This window comes from Dromaius novaehollandiae, chromosome 1 (assembly GCF_036370855.1).
Source record: "Dromaius novaehollandiae isolate bDroNov1 chromosome 1, bDroNov1.hap1, whole genome shotgun sequence".
NCBI lineage: Eukaryota > Metazoa > Chordata > Aves > Casuariiformes > Dromaiidae > Dromaius > Dromaius novaehollandiae.
In genome coordinates, this window is record NC_088098.1 from 36,645,555 (window position 1) to 36,668,644 (window position 23,090).

Here is a 23,090-nt window from a genome sequence, read left to right on the forward strand (position 1 = left end):
AAGACTCTCAGGTACAATATATATGTATGTGTATGTATATTTATAAAAATGTCCAAGAGAATTTCCCACAATAGCTGAGAAACAGGCTGACTCACAGATTTACATGCATTATTCTTTAAGGAAAGGTGTATTTGCAAACAACAGGCATTTCTGCTAGCCAGCAGTGTTAAACAGCTTTCCGTACATACTGGCTCTGACTGTGTAAGAGATCTCTGCTGAATTTCCAGAACTGGATTCTTCCAAAAAGCAGCAGTGTAATTATTCAAGTGTCATTCTTTTTAAGTGTTCCTCTGACAATGCACAGAAATAAAACAAATTATGACTGTAGTCAAAGAAAACATTCATGGCCCAGCACGTTAACTGATGGCTACAATATCAGAGGGATGCTTAGTAAGTATTGTCCAGTATGTGACTTTCTGCAATTCGAATATATTTTTATATAATTTTATAACTATAAATATTTCATATTGCAGTTTTGAAGGCACTTTGATGTTTTCCTTTTCTTAACTGCATTCTGTGTCTGTTCCTATAGTTTTGAACTCAGGGGAACTGAGCTAAATTCAACTTTAGGCTGGCTTGCAGAACAGCTGCACAGAAGGAATGGAATAAACAGTGAGAAATACATTCCAAAAGAAGAGGAAAGGTGGGTATTTCTGTCTTAATTTGAGGCCTTTTTCAGACATTAATGGGAGCACTCAGGCCCCCAAATCTGAAAAATCAACCTCACTTGTAAATATCAAAACTTATATATCTGATATGGATACTCCCTTCTACATTAGCTCTTTATTTTCCTGAAATCAGTACCTGTGGCTTCTAGTTAAAAGGCCCCGAGATGCAACATAGCTCGTCCTTCTTACAGCCCAGCCACATCATGAAACTGGTGCTCTTCTCCCTTTCTTTGTTTCTTAGCACAGCTTTTCCAAGCCGTCCATGTGAAACGGCAGTATATTTGGTCATATTTGTCATAGATGGACACATCCTGCTACGGGCTGAGCTGAGCTGTTCTGAGGATTCAAGTTCAGCCCTCACTTTCCCAGATGTCCAGTTCTGCCTGCACACGTGCTGAAGCAGTCGCAGAAACCCTGTTGGGGATGGTCTACCACAGAAACAGAGCAGAGCCAAAGAGGAGCTGAAGACATCAATCACTGCAAGGCTCCAACTGAGTTTAACTGTCTGACTAACAAGTGCTTAAAAGGCCAAACCTGCTGCTGTGGAGGAGACAAGGGGATTACTCACAGAACTCGAATTACTCATTTGACCAGAGCGACAATGGCCTGTGTGAGCCTAGGCCTCTAGAAGTATTTAAATATTACCATAGATATTTCCCCTCAGTTTCTTGTACTTTGTGTTACTTTTCAAAAGATCAGCTGGACGAATCACTGACAAAACCACGAAAACTGTCTGCCAGATGGCGGCCACTGATTAATTTGTCTTAACTTCAGCCAAAAAGGAAGAAAATGTGATGGGTGGAGCAGTAAAGACAAGCACAATCAACATCCGACCAAATAGGGTTTCCTGTCACCTTGGGAACTACACTGATTGGCACTGCAGTTTCCTGTGTACAAGCTAAAACCAGTAGCAACTACAGTAACAAGAATAAACGCAAGATAAGAGACCTGGGAATACAATAAAATTGTTATAAAATTCCTGACTAAACCTCACAAGATGGTAAAGACAAAATCAAGGGTAGGTATGGGACATGTGGTAAAATGACCACTTCCCTACATTTGAGACAAGATGAATATCAAGTAGCATCAGAAGAATTTTTCTGAACAAGAGTGAGCTCATTTGCCTGAATTACCCACTCTCAGACAAAAATGTCACCTGCTTTGAAGAGTCTTTAGTTCTTTGCAGGAGAAAAAAGGGATGTGGGACAAGTTGGAGGTTACAAAGCAGAGATGACGTTAAGAGGGTAAATGTACTGCCTACCCAAGCTAATCTGAAATACTTTGCAGGAGGTGCTAGAGACACAGGGAAACGGACTGCTGGTGCAAGCTTGGCAATGATACATAGTTATTTGTGTCTACTCATAGAGATCCTATTTCCTATACAGTGTTGTTTCAAATAGCTCTAGCCAAAAGCAAAACACCTTCTAACACAGTCAGGAGTGAAATGGTTAAAATACAGTATTTAAAAGGTCTTTGTTAGGCTGGTGTCTGAGTTCACTTCCCCTTCAGAGAAATGGGACAATTGACATTCCTGCCCTCTTCCTAAACTGCAGATAAGAGAAGATGTCTATAAGGGATTGGACTGAACAGAACATTTGTACAATTCAGAGGTCCCGTGTCTGCAGATAGTTTTCAGAATGACTGTGCAATAACAAATGGGGCACAAAATGCAAGTTGGAGGTAAAGCCTTATTCTTTATCCAATGATGAATTCATACTCTAAAATCTACTTTTTACCTCTCAGGCACTGAGCAGGAGACTCACAGCTGGATCCCATTTCAAGTTCTCCATTACCTACACCTGTTTCTCCCACATGGGTAGCACAGGTTTTCAGCCCTTGCCCTATGCTGTCACCCAGTGTGCAGGAGGAAGCAGTCACACTGTGGTCTTCCAGTTAGTTGAGATGGCCTACGAGGTCCCTGAGGAGAGAAGCCAAATGCCAGGCTGCGGGGAGGCCTTGCACTGACGGAAAGGAGCATTGCTAAAAGACACAGCAGCAGCTGCCCATGATCTGAATCGCTCCCATTGTGTGAGCTGCTGCACCAGATGCACACTTCTTCATTTGCAGGCTACATCTACAGTAAGAAATAAAACAGTACCAGGAAACAATCGCAGGCACTGAAACACGATCATCAATATTGTTCAATTTCAAGCCTTGCCCTTGGCTTATTTTCAGCCTGTGCTGAGCAGCACTCCCCTAATCAATTCACTGGCACAGCCTGGGAACTAGCTGATGCACACACCACTCCCAGTAGGCAGCTTGCATCCAGCTTCCCTCTTTCAGAGTTCAGTAATATGGATACGAGCTATCTGGTGCTAGTTGACCTGAGTACTAGTGAATGTTTCTGGATATATTTAATTTACTAGTGCATCTCATACACTAGGACAGATGAAAGTTGAGAGGTCTGCCAAAAGAGAGAAAGGCATTTTTAGGTCCTTCAGAAAGTTTTTCAAGTATTCTCTCACTCTTCTTAAATAGTGTGTACCAATAGTAGCTCTTAGTACTTTTACAGTACTTCCAGTTAAGAGTCTCATCTTTGGCACATCTTTTCAGACTGATATGGCAGCCTGACGGTCTCTACCCAGTGGATAGCAATGGTGCCAGAGAAGGTTTATGCGGCATATCCAAAGTGCTCTAATGAGTTGCTGGCAGAGACAGACTGGAACTCAAGAATTCCTGCCTCCTACCTCAAACTCTGTTTACTAGTCCCTGGTGCTTTTCTAATTCATTTTGATAGGATATCACTGTAAAATTGTTCTCCAGCTATTACTTTTGTGTTGGCACACAGCTAGGCTTTGAACAATTACACTGACATTTGCCTGAAAACAATCCCTAGCATTTAAATTAAGAATGCAGAAAGCATATTCAGCTCCACACAATAGGGTAAATTTATCCTCCAAATCTATGCAAAGCTAGTATATTTTAGCCAGGAAATTCAAGGCCCCTTCCTGTAAATAAATTAAGTTCCCATGCTTATGTCATAAATACAAAAACTGGCATGTTTACAGTATTCCAACTGCAAGGTGCTACCCTCTGAGTATTACTTTAAATGATTATTCACAATAGACTGTTTCATATAAAGCAAGCAGATCAGCAACACCATAATTACATTTGCAGCACCAACTGTGCTCTATGATTTAAAAATCAGAACAGAACCATAGAGAATTGCTGGAAAATTTTCCCATCTATTAAATAGAGTGGAGATTTGGTTGAACAGTGATATCCTGAGATGCAACTTCCATTATGTTAATGAAACAAGGCACATTAGGTTTTTTTATTGTTTCCAGTGCTTCTTACTGGTTGAACAAGTGCATTTATTTGGTATGTAGTATTGTTAATGTAATGCTTAATTTTAATGGATACTGCTTTTCTAATGCCAGGAAAATAGGTATTTGTCACTGACTGCATTTATCATCCACAGTATTTGTCTTCCAGATGGTCATTGACAAGGCACAGAAATTGAAAAGGTGGCCAGAACAATAGTTTACTTTGTGTGCCTATGAAAAATAACTGATAAGAGAGATTAGTCATCAATATTGACATAGGAATTCTCTTTCATCTCCAAACTTGAAGTCGAAACTGCATAGGATTTTGTCTCTAATGCTGACAAACACAAGATGTTTCTGAGGAGGTATGCCAAAGACAGACAGAGAACAACGAATATTTGCATTATGTGTGTGCTCGCGCGCGCGTGTGTGTGTGAGTACCTTGTAATTATATGTTCCTGATTTGAACTTTATCTTTTGGCAGTGAGTTCCACAGACTAGCATGGTTTATTTGAGCAAATATATTTTTCTAATAGTTTTAAAATGTCCTGCCCTTCTTTTCCATTAAAATATCTCTTTGTTCTCATATTATAAAAAAGTGGACAGAAGTGAGGATTAATCATCATCTTCTCTAACTAACCTCTTGCCTTGACTTTTCCTCCTACTATTCTCTATTCTGATAGCTACTGTGATTTTCACTGGAGGTGGCAAACTTGTTTGCCTTCTCCCCTCCGGTTCTGCTCATGCTGGCTTTGACTGCCTTCCCTTTCATACAGCATCTTCCTTTTCCCTGTGTCACAGTAGTGGTTCCATATAGTTGCAGAATTCTTTTATTTCACAGTATAAAAATATTTTATTTCACTTATCTGACCGTTTTTTATTGTATTTACTGGACTTTATTCTCCACTCTCTTGTATTCATTTGCATTGAAAGAAAATCAAGTACAAAGCACATGTAAAATGTTACTTGGTCAGAGTGAGAGTCCTACATGCCTCTAGCAGCCAGATATGTGAACATAAGTAGATCTCCCTCTTAGACAGAATTATTATCCAAGAAATTTGTAACTGACTGAGAAAACATAGGGCTGCATTTTTCCCCACAAACTGTTTAGATAAAATGGACACAGTTTTAGGTCTTTGTAGCTAGGATGGAATACAAATGCTTAAGAAGACTTTCATGAGCACTATTTGTGTATTTTTAATATACATAGTAGAATAATTTTTTTCCATATCTTCTCTTTCCACGTGCTTTTGCATGCTAGGTAGTAACTAAATTATTTGAACAAAATAGGATATTCTGCATTAGTTAGTTGAAATACCATTGTCCTAGTCACAAATAATACCAGAACTAAAACTCACAGCAGTAGTGGCTAGGGAAAGGAGAAAATCCGTTTGTTAAACAAGTGAATACTGTGCTGCTGTGGTAAATTATTTATCCTTATAATGCCCACCATGACTGTGTTTTAGCAAGTTACTGGATTTATTATGAATTTTCAATGCTTGATATGTCAAAAGGAAATTTAAAATACCATATCCCACTTCATCAGATTCTGATTTTGGCTGGAACCATTCAAAGCAAGATGAATTTTGTGCCAGCCAGCAGAATAAAATGCAGCCTTACTCTGCTGAAGAAAAAGTTCTACATTATTCATATCAACCTGTAAAAACCTAAGCAGAAAAATAAATGCTGATGCAGCATTCATGCATATGTTCATGTAAGAAAAAAGGATCATTTGCATTGTAAATTCCAGTGTCAGCCCTATGATACCATGACCGTTTACGGCAGCAGATAGCCACTAGGGAACAAGGTTAGCTCTCCTGCATCAGTACCAGCTCTAGGAGGGTTGCCAGTGAAACAGGTTTTTGCTTCATAGGAAGGCAGAACAGCAAAAACACTGTAAGAACTAATTTTTAAGCACTCTGTACTGAATGCTTCACAAGAAGCCAGGAGACCCTGAAGAAAGCCTTCACCCTGCTTGGTCTACCATCCATAATTAACGACAACAGAACAGAAATCAATGCGGCTTTGTTCTGACAATCCCTTCACCTCCAGACCTGTCACTCACTCTTTCACTTTCGGCCACCGCCATGTCAATGATTTCCCAAGTGCGTGCTGAACACGGGCAGACGGCCTCTGTCAGTGTTCAGGAAAATAACCCACCTAACAAGGCCACAGGCCAGCTATGCCCCTGACTACATGATCACCCTCCCTGCTCCGAGAACTACAGCCAAAGCTAAATTAAAAAATGCTAGCTGATTTGACACCAAATCTTTACCTCAGAGTTTTCTGAAATGAAAAGGGGGTCTTTGAGGACCCACAAGGAAAAGCCCTGTGTGAAAAAGCGTAAACTGTCTTTCCATCCCGGGGAAGAAATGAAGCCTGTGATACATGGCAATATTTTCTGCCTGCTCTAGATGTCACTCTCCCCTCGCCCAAGTGCTGCGCTGCATGACTCCTGGCACTGCAGCAGCAGAGGACCCAAGTACAGGCTGCACAAATTACAGCAACATTCAGATCCTGCCAATTATAAAGGGAGGTCACAGAGCCTCCCAAACAGTGGTAGTTTGAGGATATATTCTTGGTAATTAACTGTGAGATTTGCTCCAGCTGTGGTTAGCTGGAAATCAGGTGCTATGATTATTGATATTCTTTAATATCAAGCCCATGACAATATTTGATCTGCCAATCTCTTTTACCCCCACTGTTAGAAATGTGCCACTTTTCTGGGCTCGTGAAGCTATCACAGGTCCAGAAATGAGCCACAGGAATAAGCCTTACTTACAAGTGCATTAATCAAGGCACCAAGCACTGGAGTATGTGTCATATAGAAATCATTTTGGGCATTATACACATTTGATAATGAAAATGTTCCATAATCTGCTGGGGAAACTGTTCCTTACATAAATTGCTGAATAAGAGCCTTTTCAGAGAGATACATAGCAAAAAATGTACATGGACTTGGCTCTAATATTCAAAAGCAAAATATACTTGTAGAGGCTGGACAAGCTCCCAGAATCATTTTGATGATCTACGGACAGTTGTCAAATAACAATTCATCTGCCTCTGTACCAGCCAATACTATTCTTATTAAAAATGGAAAGGTTGGGAGGGTCAAATGCTGATGTGGTGCTTTGTAGGTACACAGCTCTGCCATATTTCTGCTTTTAGATGTGCTCCCCAAAGCAGTGTCTACTGTGCTGAGCAGGGAAAGCTAGAGAGGCAGGCAACATGGGGCTTTTCTGTCCCATCCTCCAGAGGTACTGTCACAAATTTACCATCTGATGGCTAGGCACAGCAGTTGGATCACTCCCTGGTTTGGCCCATGGTCCTGTGATTTATCTTCAAAGAGATACAATCTTCTCAATCTGGATCATACTAGTCATTTTATTTTATGACTATGGATCACGCTTAAGGAATCAAAATAGGGGATTCAAATAGCTAGAAAATAACTCTCAGGGGCAACTGTCAAGTCATCAGGTCAAAGAAATTGCAACAATAAATTTGTCAAGAAATCTCTGCATCCAACTAGCATGCCCAGGAGCTTCCTCCTCTGAGCAGAAAATGAAATCAGGGTAGCAAATGCTATTGAATGGGGTGTACCCAAGCTATGGCTATGATCAGGAGGGGACTTAGAGGCTTGATCCCACTCCATACCAACATGAAAAGGGCAGTGGGCAGTCTGCGTTTAGAACATGCTGCCTGCAGCATGTATACCTGCTATAAGGTCCACTGCTTCAGTGTGTAACGCTATCTAGGACAAAGTTGCTGTTGTGCAAGAAAGTGGAGAGGGATTTCAAACTGTCCACATAGCTGGCCTTCAGATGATGTCTGAGGTAAAATATGTTGCTTCATCAGTTATAATTTTTGCCTCCAATGTTCCTGTGTTTCAAAATGTGTGTAAAGTTGTTCACAATACAGGATACAGTAAATAAATAATAAGAAAAATATATAATAATAGCTGATTATTTCAGAGGAAGAGAAGACAGCTTATTCCCTAAAGTTCTCTCCCTCACATCCCCTGACCTTCGTATCACTGAGCTCAAAATAAACATAAACCACAATTTCTTAGAAATGAACTTGAGGTAATAAAGTGTAGCTGTGGTAAAGGATTACAAAAAAACTCCTGTAGTATGGGGTTACCACAAGTGCTTTCATTTTTTCACAATCAGCTATTAGTGTTCTTTTACAGTAGAAACCAAAGTGCTTGGTTTCTTTAAATTCCTTTTCTTCAGTAATAAGCTGAAATGTCTGGCTTGTTTGATCAAACAACAGGTTTAGTTTCCTCTTTGTATTTCGGGTCTCCATTTTGACATGTCTGACTCAGAACATCTTCCAAAAGGATGAAAATTGGTTTAGAAGTATTAAATGCCAAGCTCCTATTTGCGGTGGTGAAAATTAAGATCCTAGATCAGTAATTTTTATTTTCTTTGTTTGAGAAATACAAATACTTATTTCCTGGTCCTTACCTACAAATTCCCTCACCAAATTCCTTCATCCCAGTCCCTTTTAACTATTATGCATGTTATGTTAAATGCCAGGTATTATAAACTGGCTATGTAATACCTATATTTGAGTGCTGTATTTTTAGGAACTTGTGGAGGGAGAACAACTATGAAAATGTATTTACTTGCCTCCTCCATTCCTTATTTTTGTAACTGCAGTGATATACTACATATTTTATGACAAATCTGCCTTTCAGCCTCTTTTACTTGTGGAGGACTCGAACCCTGTCTCTTAGCTCTGTCTGTGCCTCATAAAACCATTGATAAAATCTCTGTCTTTGAAATCCCATTGTTGAAGCTGAATCAGAGCTACTGCTAAACTCTGAAAGTCCTCAAAGAGAATGTTCCGCTTGGTCTCCTTTTCATTCTGATTTCCCCTTCATATTTGCATTGTGTCTGTTCTTTCGCTTATCTTCTGTGCAGGGGTAGAAGAGTTCAGTTACACTGCTGCATGCTACGTTAGTTTTTCAGAGCACTGATGCTTTATGAAAGCTGCCTGCAGCCATCAGGCAAGAAATTATATAGGTTTCTAACAGAGGAGAGACAGATGTCAGTGTGCATTCTCCTGCGGGAAGAATAAACTAGTTTTATAAAGGAAACACTGGCCCAATTCTTTAAAGGTAGAATGAGTGATTTCTGGCAATGTTTGGTGCCTAAGTATTTCTGAGGAGCTGAGCACAAGTATCGGTTTCTTTATTAATCACTTTTTCTTTTTTGCAAAGTCTGTAGACCTGGGACTGTTCCTCTACCATCATGGGAAGCCACATTTAAGAAGGAAAAGGATAAGAAGGTGAAAATAGAAACACTGTACAAGGTTGGCAAATGAATTCAGTTGGTGTAAATATTATTCCTTTCTAAGTTTCCCAAGGGTTGGAATGTCTGATCTAGGAAAATCTAGGAAAGACAGGCATGAAAACAAGACATTTCTATACTGTGTATAGCTGTGAACTCATTGGTCCTCTCAATTTTGCTCTTTTTACAAAGGTGGACAGAACTATCCATCATCCCATCTCCATGCTTCTGGGAAGCCATTTGGATAGGAGAGATAAAAAAGGCAGTGAAGGAGCCAGGCTGACAAGCATTAGGGACTCCCTGACACTGAGAGACTCCTTTACTGGAGAAATGTAATCAGCCCTTTTGCCCTCTGCCTAGATCTCCAGGATCAAAAGAGGCAAAAATCAATGAAACTGAAAAATAAAATATTTGTGTAATTGCTGGAAAGGGAAAGAAACAAATCAGCAATAAGAATTCCAGTTAATCTCAACTGAAACCCCTGCATCTTTGTTCATATGAAAAGGAGGAAATAACAATAAGATAAACACTAACACACCGAAATACCACTTCTCAGATGTTTGGAAGGTCAAATCTCCTGTTCGTTGACAGAAGAGACACATCTCAAATCATGCAGCATGAGTATTACATAGCAGAATAAATCCTGGACATGCTGGGGCATGATCCTACCTTTCCTGGAGCCCCACAGGTTTCATTCTGAAAGGAGATGGACTGGCAGACAGGGGAGGTTTCAGCTCAGGAACACATTGGCCTTGAGGGTCCACTACAACATTTACAACTTTTGGAGCCTGTTCAGGCTGGACCATGCTGTTGGTGGTCTTGTACTCAGACTGAGATGTCTGCAGGGGAAGGGGCGAGAGGTGGATCTCCTGCTTCTTTTCCTTCTCTTGTCTCAGTGATAACTGGATCTTCTCCTTTAATCTGTACAAAACCTACAGAAACAGAGAAGAAAGCCCAGTCATTTTAATCCCAATTTCCTTGTAAACAAGGTAAGGAAAGCATCACAAATGCTGGATGAGCTGCTATACATGGCTTTCATTTCTAGAAGATAATCCACAAGTTGTGTTACACGGCGTTTCCCACAACAGGATAAATATTTCCATTACATAAACCACAGTGCATACGTGTGGGCGGTAGAGATTTTAACAGTTCTCACTGTGAGCCAAGAATTATTTGTAATAACAGCAGTTGTATTATTAAAGAGATAAAAAACACAGAACTGAAAATAGTTGTTGCAAAAATCACTGTGAAGAAAGAAATCCTGATAAATAAAATAATTGTAGAAAGAATTATCAGAATTTTAACATGAGAGACAATGGCACAATATAAAACAGATGCTTATGATATATCTGTCTCTAACGATAACAGCTTCAATTTCTTTTACAGGATACATACTAAAAACTATTAGTCATTTCTCATGGAGCTAATACTTGAACAAAATAACTTCACTAGGCCACTTCTGTAATGGTAGGCTGCTACTACTCTGAAATACCCTTGAAGTTTTTTTTTACCAAAAAACTTATAACATCCTTAAATAAACATACACTGTTTTGTAATAAAGCTGAACAGATGCACAGCATGTGTAGCTATTCAGGGATCTGTGGCCATTCAAAAAAGTCTACAGTTACCCAGTCTACAGTCTAAAAAGTTACAGTTACCCAGACACTGATATCTAAAAACATGATTATATCAGGATTCTCAGTCCAGCTATTATTGTATGAACTTGAATGTCAGATTATTTGCAGCAAGTCCTCTTCCTCTGAATTCGACATCCAAGCTGTTGTACACTGCCTTAGCAAGGACTGGGAGGTAGCATGTGCGCAGTTTTGTCACTCCAAAGGAGTCTGTATTATGCTTATTTAACAGATCTCACCTCCCTTGGATGGAATATAAAAAATGATTTCTGAGTTGTAGTTTTGCCACTTTCAAAATGTGCCTTAAAACTGAAGAAACTTTGGAGAATTACTATCATGTCTCTGTAATAATCATAGTATCCTAAATACTGTTTGTGGAAGTGGGCAAAAGCCACTTCCGCAGCTTTTCGAAGGTGTCTGCTGATGCCTTCATACCTTCTACTCTGCTCTAGCTGTTGCCAGAAAGCATTCTAACTGCAGCCTAGTTTGCAAAGCCATAGAAACAGATCCCAGAACAAACCCTTCCGCTGCTGCGAATCAGAGGTTCTTCGATGGCTGTCGCCCTCCTAGCACCTCGTAATGATCTCTCACTCCACAGCTGTCCAGTGAAGACTGGACGTGTCTGATGCGTTTGTTTTTTCAAGGATTAGTATTAGAAGTATAGCTGGGAACTAACCTAATGCCATTAGCAATACACCCATTAAACAAGACTTAGCTACGTAAACCATCTGTTCATTCAGAAGAATTCTGAATTAAATTGTATGGATAAGATAAGCTGCTCTTGGTCATTACTTTGCAGAAGAACAAACTATGAAGCAAAGACGCAGGTATCAGTAAAGATAAAACAGGGCCTTGAAATATTTTAACCCTCTTTTCTCCCCAGTGACTGTTTTGATCTCATCTGTTTCTGGTAACACACAGATACACAGCTCAGACATTCATAGCTATGATAATGTTTACCATACCTTCCTGTGGCTGGTATATTGGGACATAGTTTCTTCCTTTGGAGACCCAGGATATTATGCTATTGGGTTCCAAAAATGGGGACTAGTATTACTTCCTATCCTTTTAAATACTCTACTATTAGAGCCTAGAAAAAAGATACCCTGCAACTAGTGGAAATGGAAAAGAGTTAAAGAAGCACATTTGATCTAAGAGCTAACAATCTTTCCTCAGAGAAGCAGGGGCAGTCAATTTTTTAAAGAATTAAAGAAAAACAAACAAACAAGAAATGGCCAAAAAGACAGTGGGCAACCCAGGCTCCAAGCTCTATAGAGTAAGCAACTTAGTTGTAGTCATATTTCAAGTCAGTTTAAACACATCCATCTGCCAGTATGGACGGAAACAGATATAAACCCCTTAAATTAGGAAAACTGATGTTTTACAAATATCTCAGAAGATTCATTGTGCAGATAACCAAGACACGCAGAGCAACTGAACAATAGGAAATACTGTTTTCAAGGGCACGTAAGGTGAGGCCTCCTTAAATCTTTAATATATTATGCCTAGGGTTCAGAGTCACCGTTAGCAGAAAAAGTCTCCCCTTTGATTCTGTTGATACAGAAGAAGGAGAGGGTGCCCAGAGAACTCTATGCACTCATTATATTTCTGCTCAGTATATATGGCAACAGAAGGCTGGCAGGCTGCAGGCAGCCCTGGCCAGTACCTCCTTTCTACCCATTCAGAGTATCAGTGGAGAGCCCTTTTATTCATCTTCCGAGAAAAACAATGACTCCCCTGAGGTCTCTGGGATGAAGAGATCTTGGAAACAGTCACATGGAGCAGTGTTAGGAAGCTGATCTGCCTCACAATGTTTAGGGCACCCAAGACTGTACAGGAAAATCTCACAAAAACCAAGGGAAACAGAGACTGTTCACTCTAATAAAAAGGGTTCTCTCTTAGCAAGCGCTTTTTGACGTGTGTGTGCCTGCGTCCATGTCTCTATATGAGTGGTGCTGTTGTGTACATGTGTACACATGAGAAGAAAACCAACTAGCAAAATTTCCCTCAAACCCTGGGGAAAGGATGAAAGAACATAAACGTGACAGATGTTAGTCATGTTGTTTAATGCATTACTGGGAGGCATTTGGATACCCTGATGCTGAATGCACTATAAAAGTTCTGCAGAAACAGAATAGAAGAATTCAGACAATCTAGGACTAGTTTATATACAAAAAAACTGCACTCTGATTTTAACTCCTACTTTTTCTTATTTCAGTTCAATCAGCTTCAACCCTCTTGCAGGATGATTAAATTATATATCTTTGATTTTGCTTTAAATCTTTAAATTGGTAAAAGCTGAAGTTGGTGGGCTGATATTGGTTGCACATATTCTATAATCAAAGTGCTTTCAGAAGTCCTGAACCATTTTATGAATCCTAAAAACTTGCAAATTTACGAACAAATGATAGGTCATGTGAGAAACAGTAGGCGGAAATGCTTTTCTGTTATTCAATATTCTTCTTGCTAAAGGCATTCCAAAATACATTCATGAAGGTGAAAAAACATCATACTGATCATAATTTATAAAATACTAGAGCCATTAATAAAAAATTGCAGCTCTCACAATTTGTTGACAAAAAAGCTCGTTTTTCATTTTAAATGAAGAAACAATCCTACTCTTTGAAAATTAAAATTTTTAATGTGAAAAAGAAAAACATTTAGAAAACCCTCTCATCACAACCAGCTAAAAATATTTTATAATCTGAAACAGATACTTCCAGAGATACAGATATCACGAGATACTTATCCATACGAGGATATATACAACAGGATATGTTAACATATCAAAACAGGCTAAATTAATAAGAAATATTAATAGTAAATAATTTAATCCACTGTCAAATATTGTGTTATGTATTAAATTTGGTAATGGCTCAATTATTTCTCCATCTATACAACATAAAAATTACAGAGACCTATTCTTCACATAAGAGCACTTAAAAATAATTAATCTTAATTAGCACCTTGCTTGGCATATGTTATGAATGATGCATGATGTTCCCAGTGGAAGTGAGTGCCTGGTCAGGACCGCTGATGGGGACAGCAATGGGCTGCCTGTTGACCTCTACTTATGATGAATCCCCTCTGGGATGCAAGAGGCTCACATATCCTGACAGCAAAGGCTAGATGAGTAAATACATAGCACAACCTCAGAGGTGCAATTTACAGCTCTGAATTTAGCTCATATGCTGCTGTATCTCAAGTCACAACAATACCCTGCACCATAGATTTTTTATGTAATAGAGGCCAGATATTTGCTTTCTTAGTACTGTTAATTATTATTAAATTCCAGCCAAATGTTAAGAAGCCTAGTGGCCATTAATGCAGTGTTCTCTCAGTCTAAAAACTATGCAGGGAAGTGTCATGATTTTTAAAACCTAGTTAAAAGAAAAGGCTGCATATTTTATAATTTCTGTAGTAATTTAATTAACACTGACAATTCAGCTGCCTGACATTAACCACTGTTGATCATCATCATCACTAATTACCTTCTATTTCATACTGTAATGGACACTTCCTTGTCATCTAGAAATGCAGGTTAAACTTTCTGCTATGGGAACCTTAAAACTACAAATACACACATAGAGGCAAATAGGTGGCTACCCTGCAACTTTAAAAAGAGGCCTCATTTTGGTGATCTCATATGGCCACTAAAGCCAGAGCTACTTCAGATCAGGTTGAATGCTTTACCCTAAAACTTCAGGATCTGACAGACTGTCATGGTTGAATTCTAAATATTGAATTCCTACTTTCCACAAATCTGCCATTCTGTCACATGTGAAGTGTGATTAAAAACAATGTGAATTGTTTCTTAGTCTGCACATACTCCATATATCAGCAGGTCCAAGCAAAATCTGAGACAGTGTCACTTTTACACGGTTTAAACTTAACAGTAGTACATGCAGAAAAGAAGTACATTGGAACAGTGAAGGGACAGAAAATGGACACCTGCAGGAAATATCATAGCATATGCATCTGAAAGGGAGTTCAAGAGGTCTACTAGTCTTTCCCTCAGTCCTAACTCTGAAATCAGCTATACCCAAACTACTCCTGACAGATGCCCATCCAAAACCTCAACTGATGAAAACTCAAGAGCTGCCCCAGGCAACATACTCCAATGCATAGGGACCCAATTTGACTGAATCTCCCTTTCAATAGTTGACTTCTTGTTCTATCCCAAGTGGACAACGTATTACCTTCCTCTATAATACCTTTTCTCTATAATAAATAAATCAAATTCTTTTGTGCCTTCTGTATCTCTGATCACTCTTCCATTCCTCCTCCCTCCTGTAATTGGCTCACATCATTTCAGAAGTGTGGTACCCAAAAGCGACTACATATCAAGACATAATACTACAACCACATTAGTACCAGAAGCAAGTGAAATGGACTTAGAGATCATATCCTCATTTATACATCCCAGGGCAAGGACTGTCATTTCTGCAATGTGAAGTTACTGATTTACTTGAGTGTGTGCTTTGCTGTACTGCAAGAGCCTTTCTATGGAACTGTCACTTTGCCACGTATTTCCTACATTATATTTATGCACCTGATTAGAGTTCTTATCCCTACTGAGCATCATTCTCTTACTTCACATCTTCCTCTACTATATTAAGATAATTTAAAATTCTGATTCTGTTCTCCACAAGGTTTAAAGCTCCTAGTATCACCTACACATTCCAAATAACTAATGAAAATATTGTGTAGTACCAGGATGAGGACAGACACTGCTTTCTATACCTTTTCAGTTTAACAGTCAGTAATATCTTGTGTTCTGTTTCCCCGAAGCAAAAGTTTGGGTAAAAGTTAGTATTTACTTCTAGAGTTACTCTGCTATCTTTGAGTGAGATGGCATGGAGAAATGGAGATGAGCAGGAGGTAGAAGTTATATATAAGAACAATTTATGTGAGAAAATAAATGCTTTTAAAATCCTAAGGAGACTTTATGAGCTTAAACAAGATTTTGTTATAAATGTGATTATTTATAAAAATCTTCAATTTAAATGTTCTCTTCTTTTTAAGGTTGTAAGTGGGAAATCCATCTAGGTTACAGAAAATTAAATGTGTTTGAAAGCAAAATATCTTAGAAGACCCTAAGATACTATGAGTTTACAAATGCTGAGAATTGTCACAGAATTCAGCAGACCCTTAAATTTATGCACCACAGGAGAAAGATACAATTCAGAGAAGGAAAACATCTGAGATACAACATAAGGAAAATGCAAAAAATTTGCCTACGAAAGTCAGTGGTGGAGAGCCTTATTCAAGCCCTATGTGTCCTTGTACAATTCACATTCAGAGCATTCATTACATGTGCAACTAATGCTCAGAAAACTGGCCGCTGAAGTCACACAACGTGAATGTCAATGAAGTTTTTTAAAAGCGTGATTACTCCGTGATGTACTTATTAGTCACTGCAGTTTAAAATTCACATTTTCAATATATGAATACTGACCGTCTCTCTCTTCCCCCCTCTCTCCCCCTCTCTCTAAAAATATATAGCCACTGTGCACTGACAATATTGTGGTATTGTTTTTATTATCCCATAAAACTGAAGTACAGTAGGCTGAAGTGACTTTAGGGAACCTGGGATCTTAATAAAAGCTTGAGAGGTTGTCGGTCAAGTCACTACAGAGTTATTTTGCAGAGTTAAGTGTCCATTATTTATTTCTCCAGCTTCCTTCTAGTCACATTTTTCTATTAGACTCAAAATGTAAAAAGCCGTATATTTCTATTACTCATCAAGCTTTGGATTCACAGCATTATGAGAATGACCAATTGTTACCTTACAGCTGAGCTTTTGACAGCTTTGTGAAAATACTTTTCATATAAAGAATGTATGACTCTATCCTTCAGACCCAGAAAAGCACTAAGTAAAGAACAACAAAAAAGGTAAAAAGCAAACTTACCATTAAGCAAGTTACTAGAATGACAAAGATGCTGAGAAATATGACAACTGCATAAAATCCTTCTTTGCTCCAGATTTTGTCTGCTTCACGCTGGCCTTGCAAAACATTTTTCTTTATTAAGCAATAAAAAAGAAAGAAGGAAAGAAAAAAGTTACACAGTAGTGTGTGCAGATTAATAGCTCTTGTCAGGCATTAATCATCTTCCTTAGCTTTGTTACAGTTCACATTCCAAAGTATACGACATTTATTTTGAATGCTGCCATTCCCACACCTACTTTAGCTAATAAGCACACTCGACTGCACTGTGTATGTGTGACACCAGAATGCTAACGCTACGAAAGATGATCTAAGATCTTCCCAGTGACTGCTGAAATGATCTTCCTACACAAGTAATGGACTGGTTTAAGGTAAGCAAACAAGACTCATGTTCTTTCTTGGAAAATACCTGGCTCATCAGGTAATAGGGCATTGCTCTTGCGTGGGCTGAGGGAACTGCTCACACTGTCTTTTTCTCTCTGCTGCTTATCTCCTGCCCCACCACCCACACGCTAGCCTCTGAACTGTTTACACTTTACACAGACGTGAGAACAGGTGACTTGCCAGTTGCCTTCATGAGCCAAGAAGCCCTGGCACTGTAACCTTTAGAATATGTGCATGCATATACATATATAGATAAAAAACTCTGATTTGCTGAAAGTAATCTCATTATCCCTATATCTGTAATTCTGAATATGCTTCATCTCACTATCTTTGCGTTCCTGCTGATACTACATTTCCAAAAAGCTGTGCACACTAAAATTTGCAGAACTCCTATGGAATTTGAAATAATAATAATTTTTAAAGCATTTATTTTTGGCCTTATTGCAGTGGGAGGACTTGGTTGGGCTATTAAAATACAAGAATTTCACTATGTTTCCAAATAGAAATATAGTAGTAGCAACAAAGTAGATGTACCTTCAGTCTAACTGCCCTACATTATTTAGAATAAAATGTGTATTCTTGCAGCAAAAAGAATCTTTTGTTGTGGATTTCCAAGACAGAAAATCAATCTCAGTCTTTTTGCTTCTTTCTTTTTTAATTATGTATTTCTAGTATAGTTCTCAGACTGAGTAAAACAACTTTCTTAAATTCCAGCGTTGGGCCTGGTTGTTCAAATTAATTGAACTTTCAGTTTAACTAGTGAGTTGTCTTCCCTATGTATTCATCTCAAGGCAGCTAACGTGAATTACAAATGTGCTCTTTTTTCTTCTCAGGGGACGTTCCATATGAGCCCTCGGAGTCACCCATTTTCCACAGAGGAACAATTCCCTCCATTTAAAGGTAAGCAGCACTCACTGGACCTGTGTTACTACAGGGACCCTCCTTAACATGGATGGTTCACGCTCAGAAGTCTGCTTTGCCACCTATTAGCTTGGTCTTTTGAGCAGCCAATGTATCAAGCAAATACTTTGTGTCCATGAACACCTCAAATATAGAAAGTCCTGACAAAATTCAATTTGCGTGGTAAGGGCTGCTGAGGAGGAGGAGAGCATGACTTGGGAAACAGAATAAAGGCTGACAAAAACCCGCTGTATGCTGTATCCCTTATAATTTTTATGATTCTACTTGCAGCACAGATTTGCTCCGTGCTTGCTTTAAAAGGGGCAATTACAATGCAGATTATATTCTGTGCAATTCATAGATCACAGTGCCACAAAATGCAAACACACAGAAAAGTATTTGATAGCATGGTTAATTTATAGACTTGCTTGCTAAAAAAAAAATACATACGTATAACTAGAAGTTGGCTGCACTAAAGCCAAAAGCATCTATAAATAAGAATATTCTTTGGAAGACATAGTACCAGGGACCAGAATGGAAATACTTCACCACCTTCTGCTAAACCACAGAAACTGACCTTGTAAAATTAGTGTGAATATTTGAGTGAGTAATTGTGCACAGTGTTTCACAATCTGGGCCTAAAATCACTGTAAGTATCCACAAGTTGACAAAGATTTTAAGTGACAGTCCTCTGTGTAGCGAGCAACTTAAAAATCAGTTTTCAGTGATGGAAATCTTGCCAAATATTTCTGCAGAAATTGTTCCTAGACATATTCAAACATTGCTGCCACTATAATGTGCTGTAGTTTTCTGTGCAATTTGCTACTTTGGCACAACAAGGTTATTCTGCTGTGTTCACAGCACAGGACGTGGGTCCTAATACTGCCGTAGAGCCCAACATTGCAGCTGCTGTGCACTCAGGTCTCTTGTTGAAGTCCATGGGAATCCTGCAATGACAGCAGCAGCTGCAGCCCTGGCCCATTAGCTGTAAGCTAACTGTTTGACCCTGGGTAGGTTACCTGATGGCTTTCCAGTGTTTCAGATCTCTCAGGAGGAAATCTGGATGAAAAGCAAGAGTTGAAGGAGAATTGGCTATGCTAACCTTCTGTAAGTGAGTAATCTTTTTTTTTTTTAAACTCTTCAATGAAAGCACAAACACACTAGAAAGTAAATGAAGAGCTAATTGGATTTTTCCACACAATGGCTGAGAGACTTTTAATTAACTGCACCTCATTAGTGTCACAAAACTTCATACTTTACACACAGTTACATGCTTTATATGCACAATTGAGTCTAAAAGAATTAATCTCTATGACATACTTGCATTCAGGATATGTTTTACCCTGATTTGTCTTTCTAAAAATCAAGTTCAACGAATATTAACCAATACTGTAGAAAAAAAAAAGTGTATGCCTCTGCTTTAATATGTCTGACACATCATTTTGAAACACTGAAGTAGCACCTTTACCTAACCAACAAAATCTCACCCCTTGATCTAACTGAACAGTATTCAGGACAGCAGAATCATTGCTGAAACTGCTCTCTAATGATAGAAGAGGCTGTGACCTACAGTAGCTGAGTCACTTCATTTCCATGATAAGAAATTGCCATCTGAAATGCTAGTGCTACGAATTCAGAACTTTGTTCCTAGGTCTGAGAGAACTGATAAGAGGGATATGAGCTGCTATGCTCATTCAAAACTGTTAACACCCTAGAAACATATGCAGGACGGCCCAAACGCTAAGGAGAAAGCAAAAGGGAGAGAGTGAGCTTCTGCCCATGATGATGGGCACCAAGCCTCCAGCATGGAAATGTCGTCTGTCTTAATTGATTGATGTTACTCCATATTTCTCGCACTCAGATGGGAGCCTTTTCCTGCCTGAGAATCAACTAAGACTTTCAGATAGTTTTTGAGCGGGAATGTGCCATGGCCATCAGAGAGTAGAAGGATAAACTAAAGCTGAGCTGCAAAAAACCACAGCTGATGAAGGCAGGAGGGAATATGGCAGCAGGTGGGCTGGCCGGGGAGTTCCGGTAGCTCCGGCAATTTCAGGTCCCAGAACAAACTTGGCTACTGGGAGGAAGGCTCATCATTGCCGTACATCATCCCCCAGTGTTTGACTTCATTCCCTAAGGAGTCTCCACAATCAGATGAGTCATTTGGGCAGAATTAGCCAGGTTAATTTAAACAATTTAAATTCAGCATCATTTAAGATGTGGAAGAATCAATGCATTCTAAATAATACACATTATTGCTAATCTTATTTAAGACTGTCTACATAGATGTCTGCTTTGCTCAAAACTAAACTGGAACAAATGTGTATTGAAAAATGATTTTTTATAAACTTAAAAAAAAGACATTAAAGATACACTCTGGGCCTTCTGGTCTTATTATGCAAACCTAGTGGATTATTTCTACACACAAGTAAAATGAGCAGCCAGCTCTTGATAATGAAAAGAGAGACCTTGACCTGAAGCAGTCACTGTAAAACCTGAGACTGAAAGATGCTGCCAAGATATCAGGAACTGCCAGGAAGGGTAAGTCTTCACTGGAAGAAAGGTGAGTTCTTAAATTGGTTTAGTTAACCTCAATTAGTTCCTTAGGCTGAAACAATAACGAAAGCAAGGCAAGCTGTAGTTACTAGCACAGACGAAAGCTCATAGAGAGCTGGGAACTGAACTTGGTCATACCAGGTTATCCAAGTTCATACTGGGTTGTTTTGTCTTTTCTGCTATTTTAACTGTGTTAGCTAAGGCAGGTTAGGAAAGCTTGCCAAGTTAATTCATTTCCCCCCCCTCAGGGAAAACATGCAGGAAAACTGGTAACCTCTCAGGTTTCTAGGACTCTGGGGAATAGCCACTTACTGTCTCCCATGAAACAATCTCCTCAAAGACTCTAGCTATTTGATACCTAACTATTGCCAAAGTCACCTTCCAGCTGCACAGCAATTCTTTCCATACCAGTATTCAGCCTTAACGTGTCTGTGCAATAAAGTGTTGTGACTTCATGTTTTACTGAAAGTCGAGAGGCCTGCAGGGGAGCCAGGCTCCTCTTGATGTGGCCAGCCAGCTTACTTGAGCAGTGAGCAGGCTAACCGCTGTTGCTGTGCTCTGCTTTCACCCGTGCAGGGGTAATGCTCCATCTGCCTCGTGTGATCACAGAAACACATCCTGGTTCTCTGCTTTGTTCCCAGTTGCCTCTTTCTAGGCTGTTGTAATTTCTTAGCTATGGGTTTTGATCACTAATCCTTACACTGACTTACGGCTTCTGTAGGCTTTAAGTGAATGATTAGTTCCTTTGATTCTTTCTCTGATAGAAGTTAGTATCACACGCTTCAAAGCCACAGAGCAGAAGCTTTGTGTAAGGAGGGTGTAAGTGTACATTTTGGGATTGCATAATTTGGAATAAACTATCTAATGGAAAATTCTCCTTTGCACCACATCTCCCAGCTAGCACTTAGCTTACTTCACAAAAGACAGTAACCCCTTATTTCACTTATTGTAACTTCAGCTACTTTTGTTATCCAAAACCACTTCAAGTCCGCTTCTATTCTACTAAACTCTAAAATCCAGTGGTATTTTCTTTTTTCTCTGAGTGCAGTCTTAAGGCATTAGGAAGTCAGGTTACCCATACCATAGTAAAATGGATTGCCTTGGTCATTGAATTTAATCCCATGTAGGAACTAGTAACAACACTTCAGTAGCTTTTTGTTCTAAGAATGTCTGCTCCGGGCACTGCCACGCACCATGGATCAGAATATAATCCTGAATTCTGCTTTAGACACAAACTTTAGACCATAACAAAAGGGCAGATGCTACAACAACAATAGGCCATTGGAAAGGAAAGGGTATATGGAAGGCATTGCCATTGCCCTGGATCCCTGAAATGGCAGAGACTCCATTAAATTAAACTTCCACATTACCATCCATACACATCCCATTCTACAGCAGGCAGCAAAGAACTCTAGTGCTTCCTAAAGTAAAGGCATATTGTAAATCTGGTCTCCAAGCTACTGCATAATAAGAAACTAGGATATGAATTTTGAGACAGGAAATTTAACTGAACCAGTAGATGCAAACTGGCAAAGGAATGGAAATGTATTTCCAGTCACCTACACCCACTGAGAATTTTGCTGCTTATGATACCATGTGCTGAAACTTTAGGGAGAGAGCTTCAGTCTTCCACTCAGGTTTTCCTATATAACCTTGGTAAAGTTTCTTAGGACAGGGATAATCTCCCCCACCATTAACTCTCTACAATTGAGTGTCTAGCTTAAGCGAAGCCCCATTAGAAAGAGTCAACCAACCAATCTCAGAAGAGGTATCCAAGAGACGGAATGAACTGCCCACTGAAGGTGTCTCTTTCTCTCTGTTTACTGTAGAGAGAGACAATAGACTTTTAATTCTTAGGCAGCTAATATTGATATAGACAGCTAAAATATGAGATGAACTCCTAACACCTCTGTGTCAGCCACTCAGTTATAAAGATGAGCATAATACTTCCTTTTTGCACAGACAGATTATTAGCATACGTACAATACTGATTGAGAAGCTTTTGGCCACTGTTGTGGAAGACTGCACAGATCTGTTGGCTCAGGAATTAATTAGAATTAGTAGCTCAGGAATGCACAAAATTGGTAATATTACATGTCAAAGTTATGCCTTTCTATAGCTGTATCTATATCTCTTTACAAAGGTTTGCATCTTTATGTTATTTGCCATTACTTTGTTCAGCATTATTTGTTCTTTGGGCAAGCTGAGTGAAGAGTAAATAATTGGTAGCAAGTAAAGGTTATATGTTGCTGTTTTTAGCTGCTACTTTCTATGAAAGCTTACTCAGGTAAACAAATTAGCAAGATCCAAAGGGAATACATATTAGTGTGAAGTTGCATAATTTTTGCAGAATCAGAGTCTTAGCTGTATAAACTGCAAGCAACTGAAATAAATAAAGACTTTATATTAAAATAATCTCTTGTTTCTCCAACAGTGTTAGAGG

At 39.1% G+C, this 23,090-nt stretch overlaps 1 protein-coding gene across 2 annotated transcripts in view; it reads right to left on the bottom strand.

The window, feature by feature from the left end:
• Nucleotides 1-23,090, bottom strand: part of PTPRR (protein tyrosine phosphatase receptor type R) — a 157,416-nt gene that overhangs the window by 50,591 nt on the left and 83,735 nt on the right. For both annotated transcript variants that reach the window (XM_064509054.1, XM_026100408.2), the window contains 2 exons: nucleotides 16,775-16,885; nucleotides 9,898-10,160 (listed from right to left, as the gene is read on the bottom strand). In XM_064509054.1, the coding sequence (XP_064365124.1) occupies nucleotides 9,898-10,160; nucleotides 16,775-16,885 (374 nt within the window). The remainder of the gene's footprint in view (nucleotides 1-9,897; nucleotides 10,161-16,774; nucleotides 16,886-23,090) is intronic.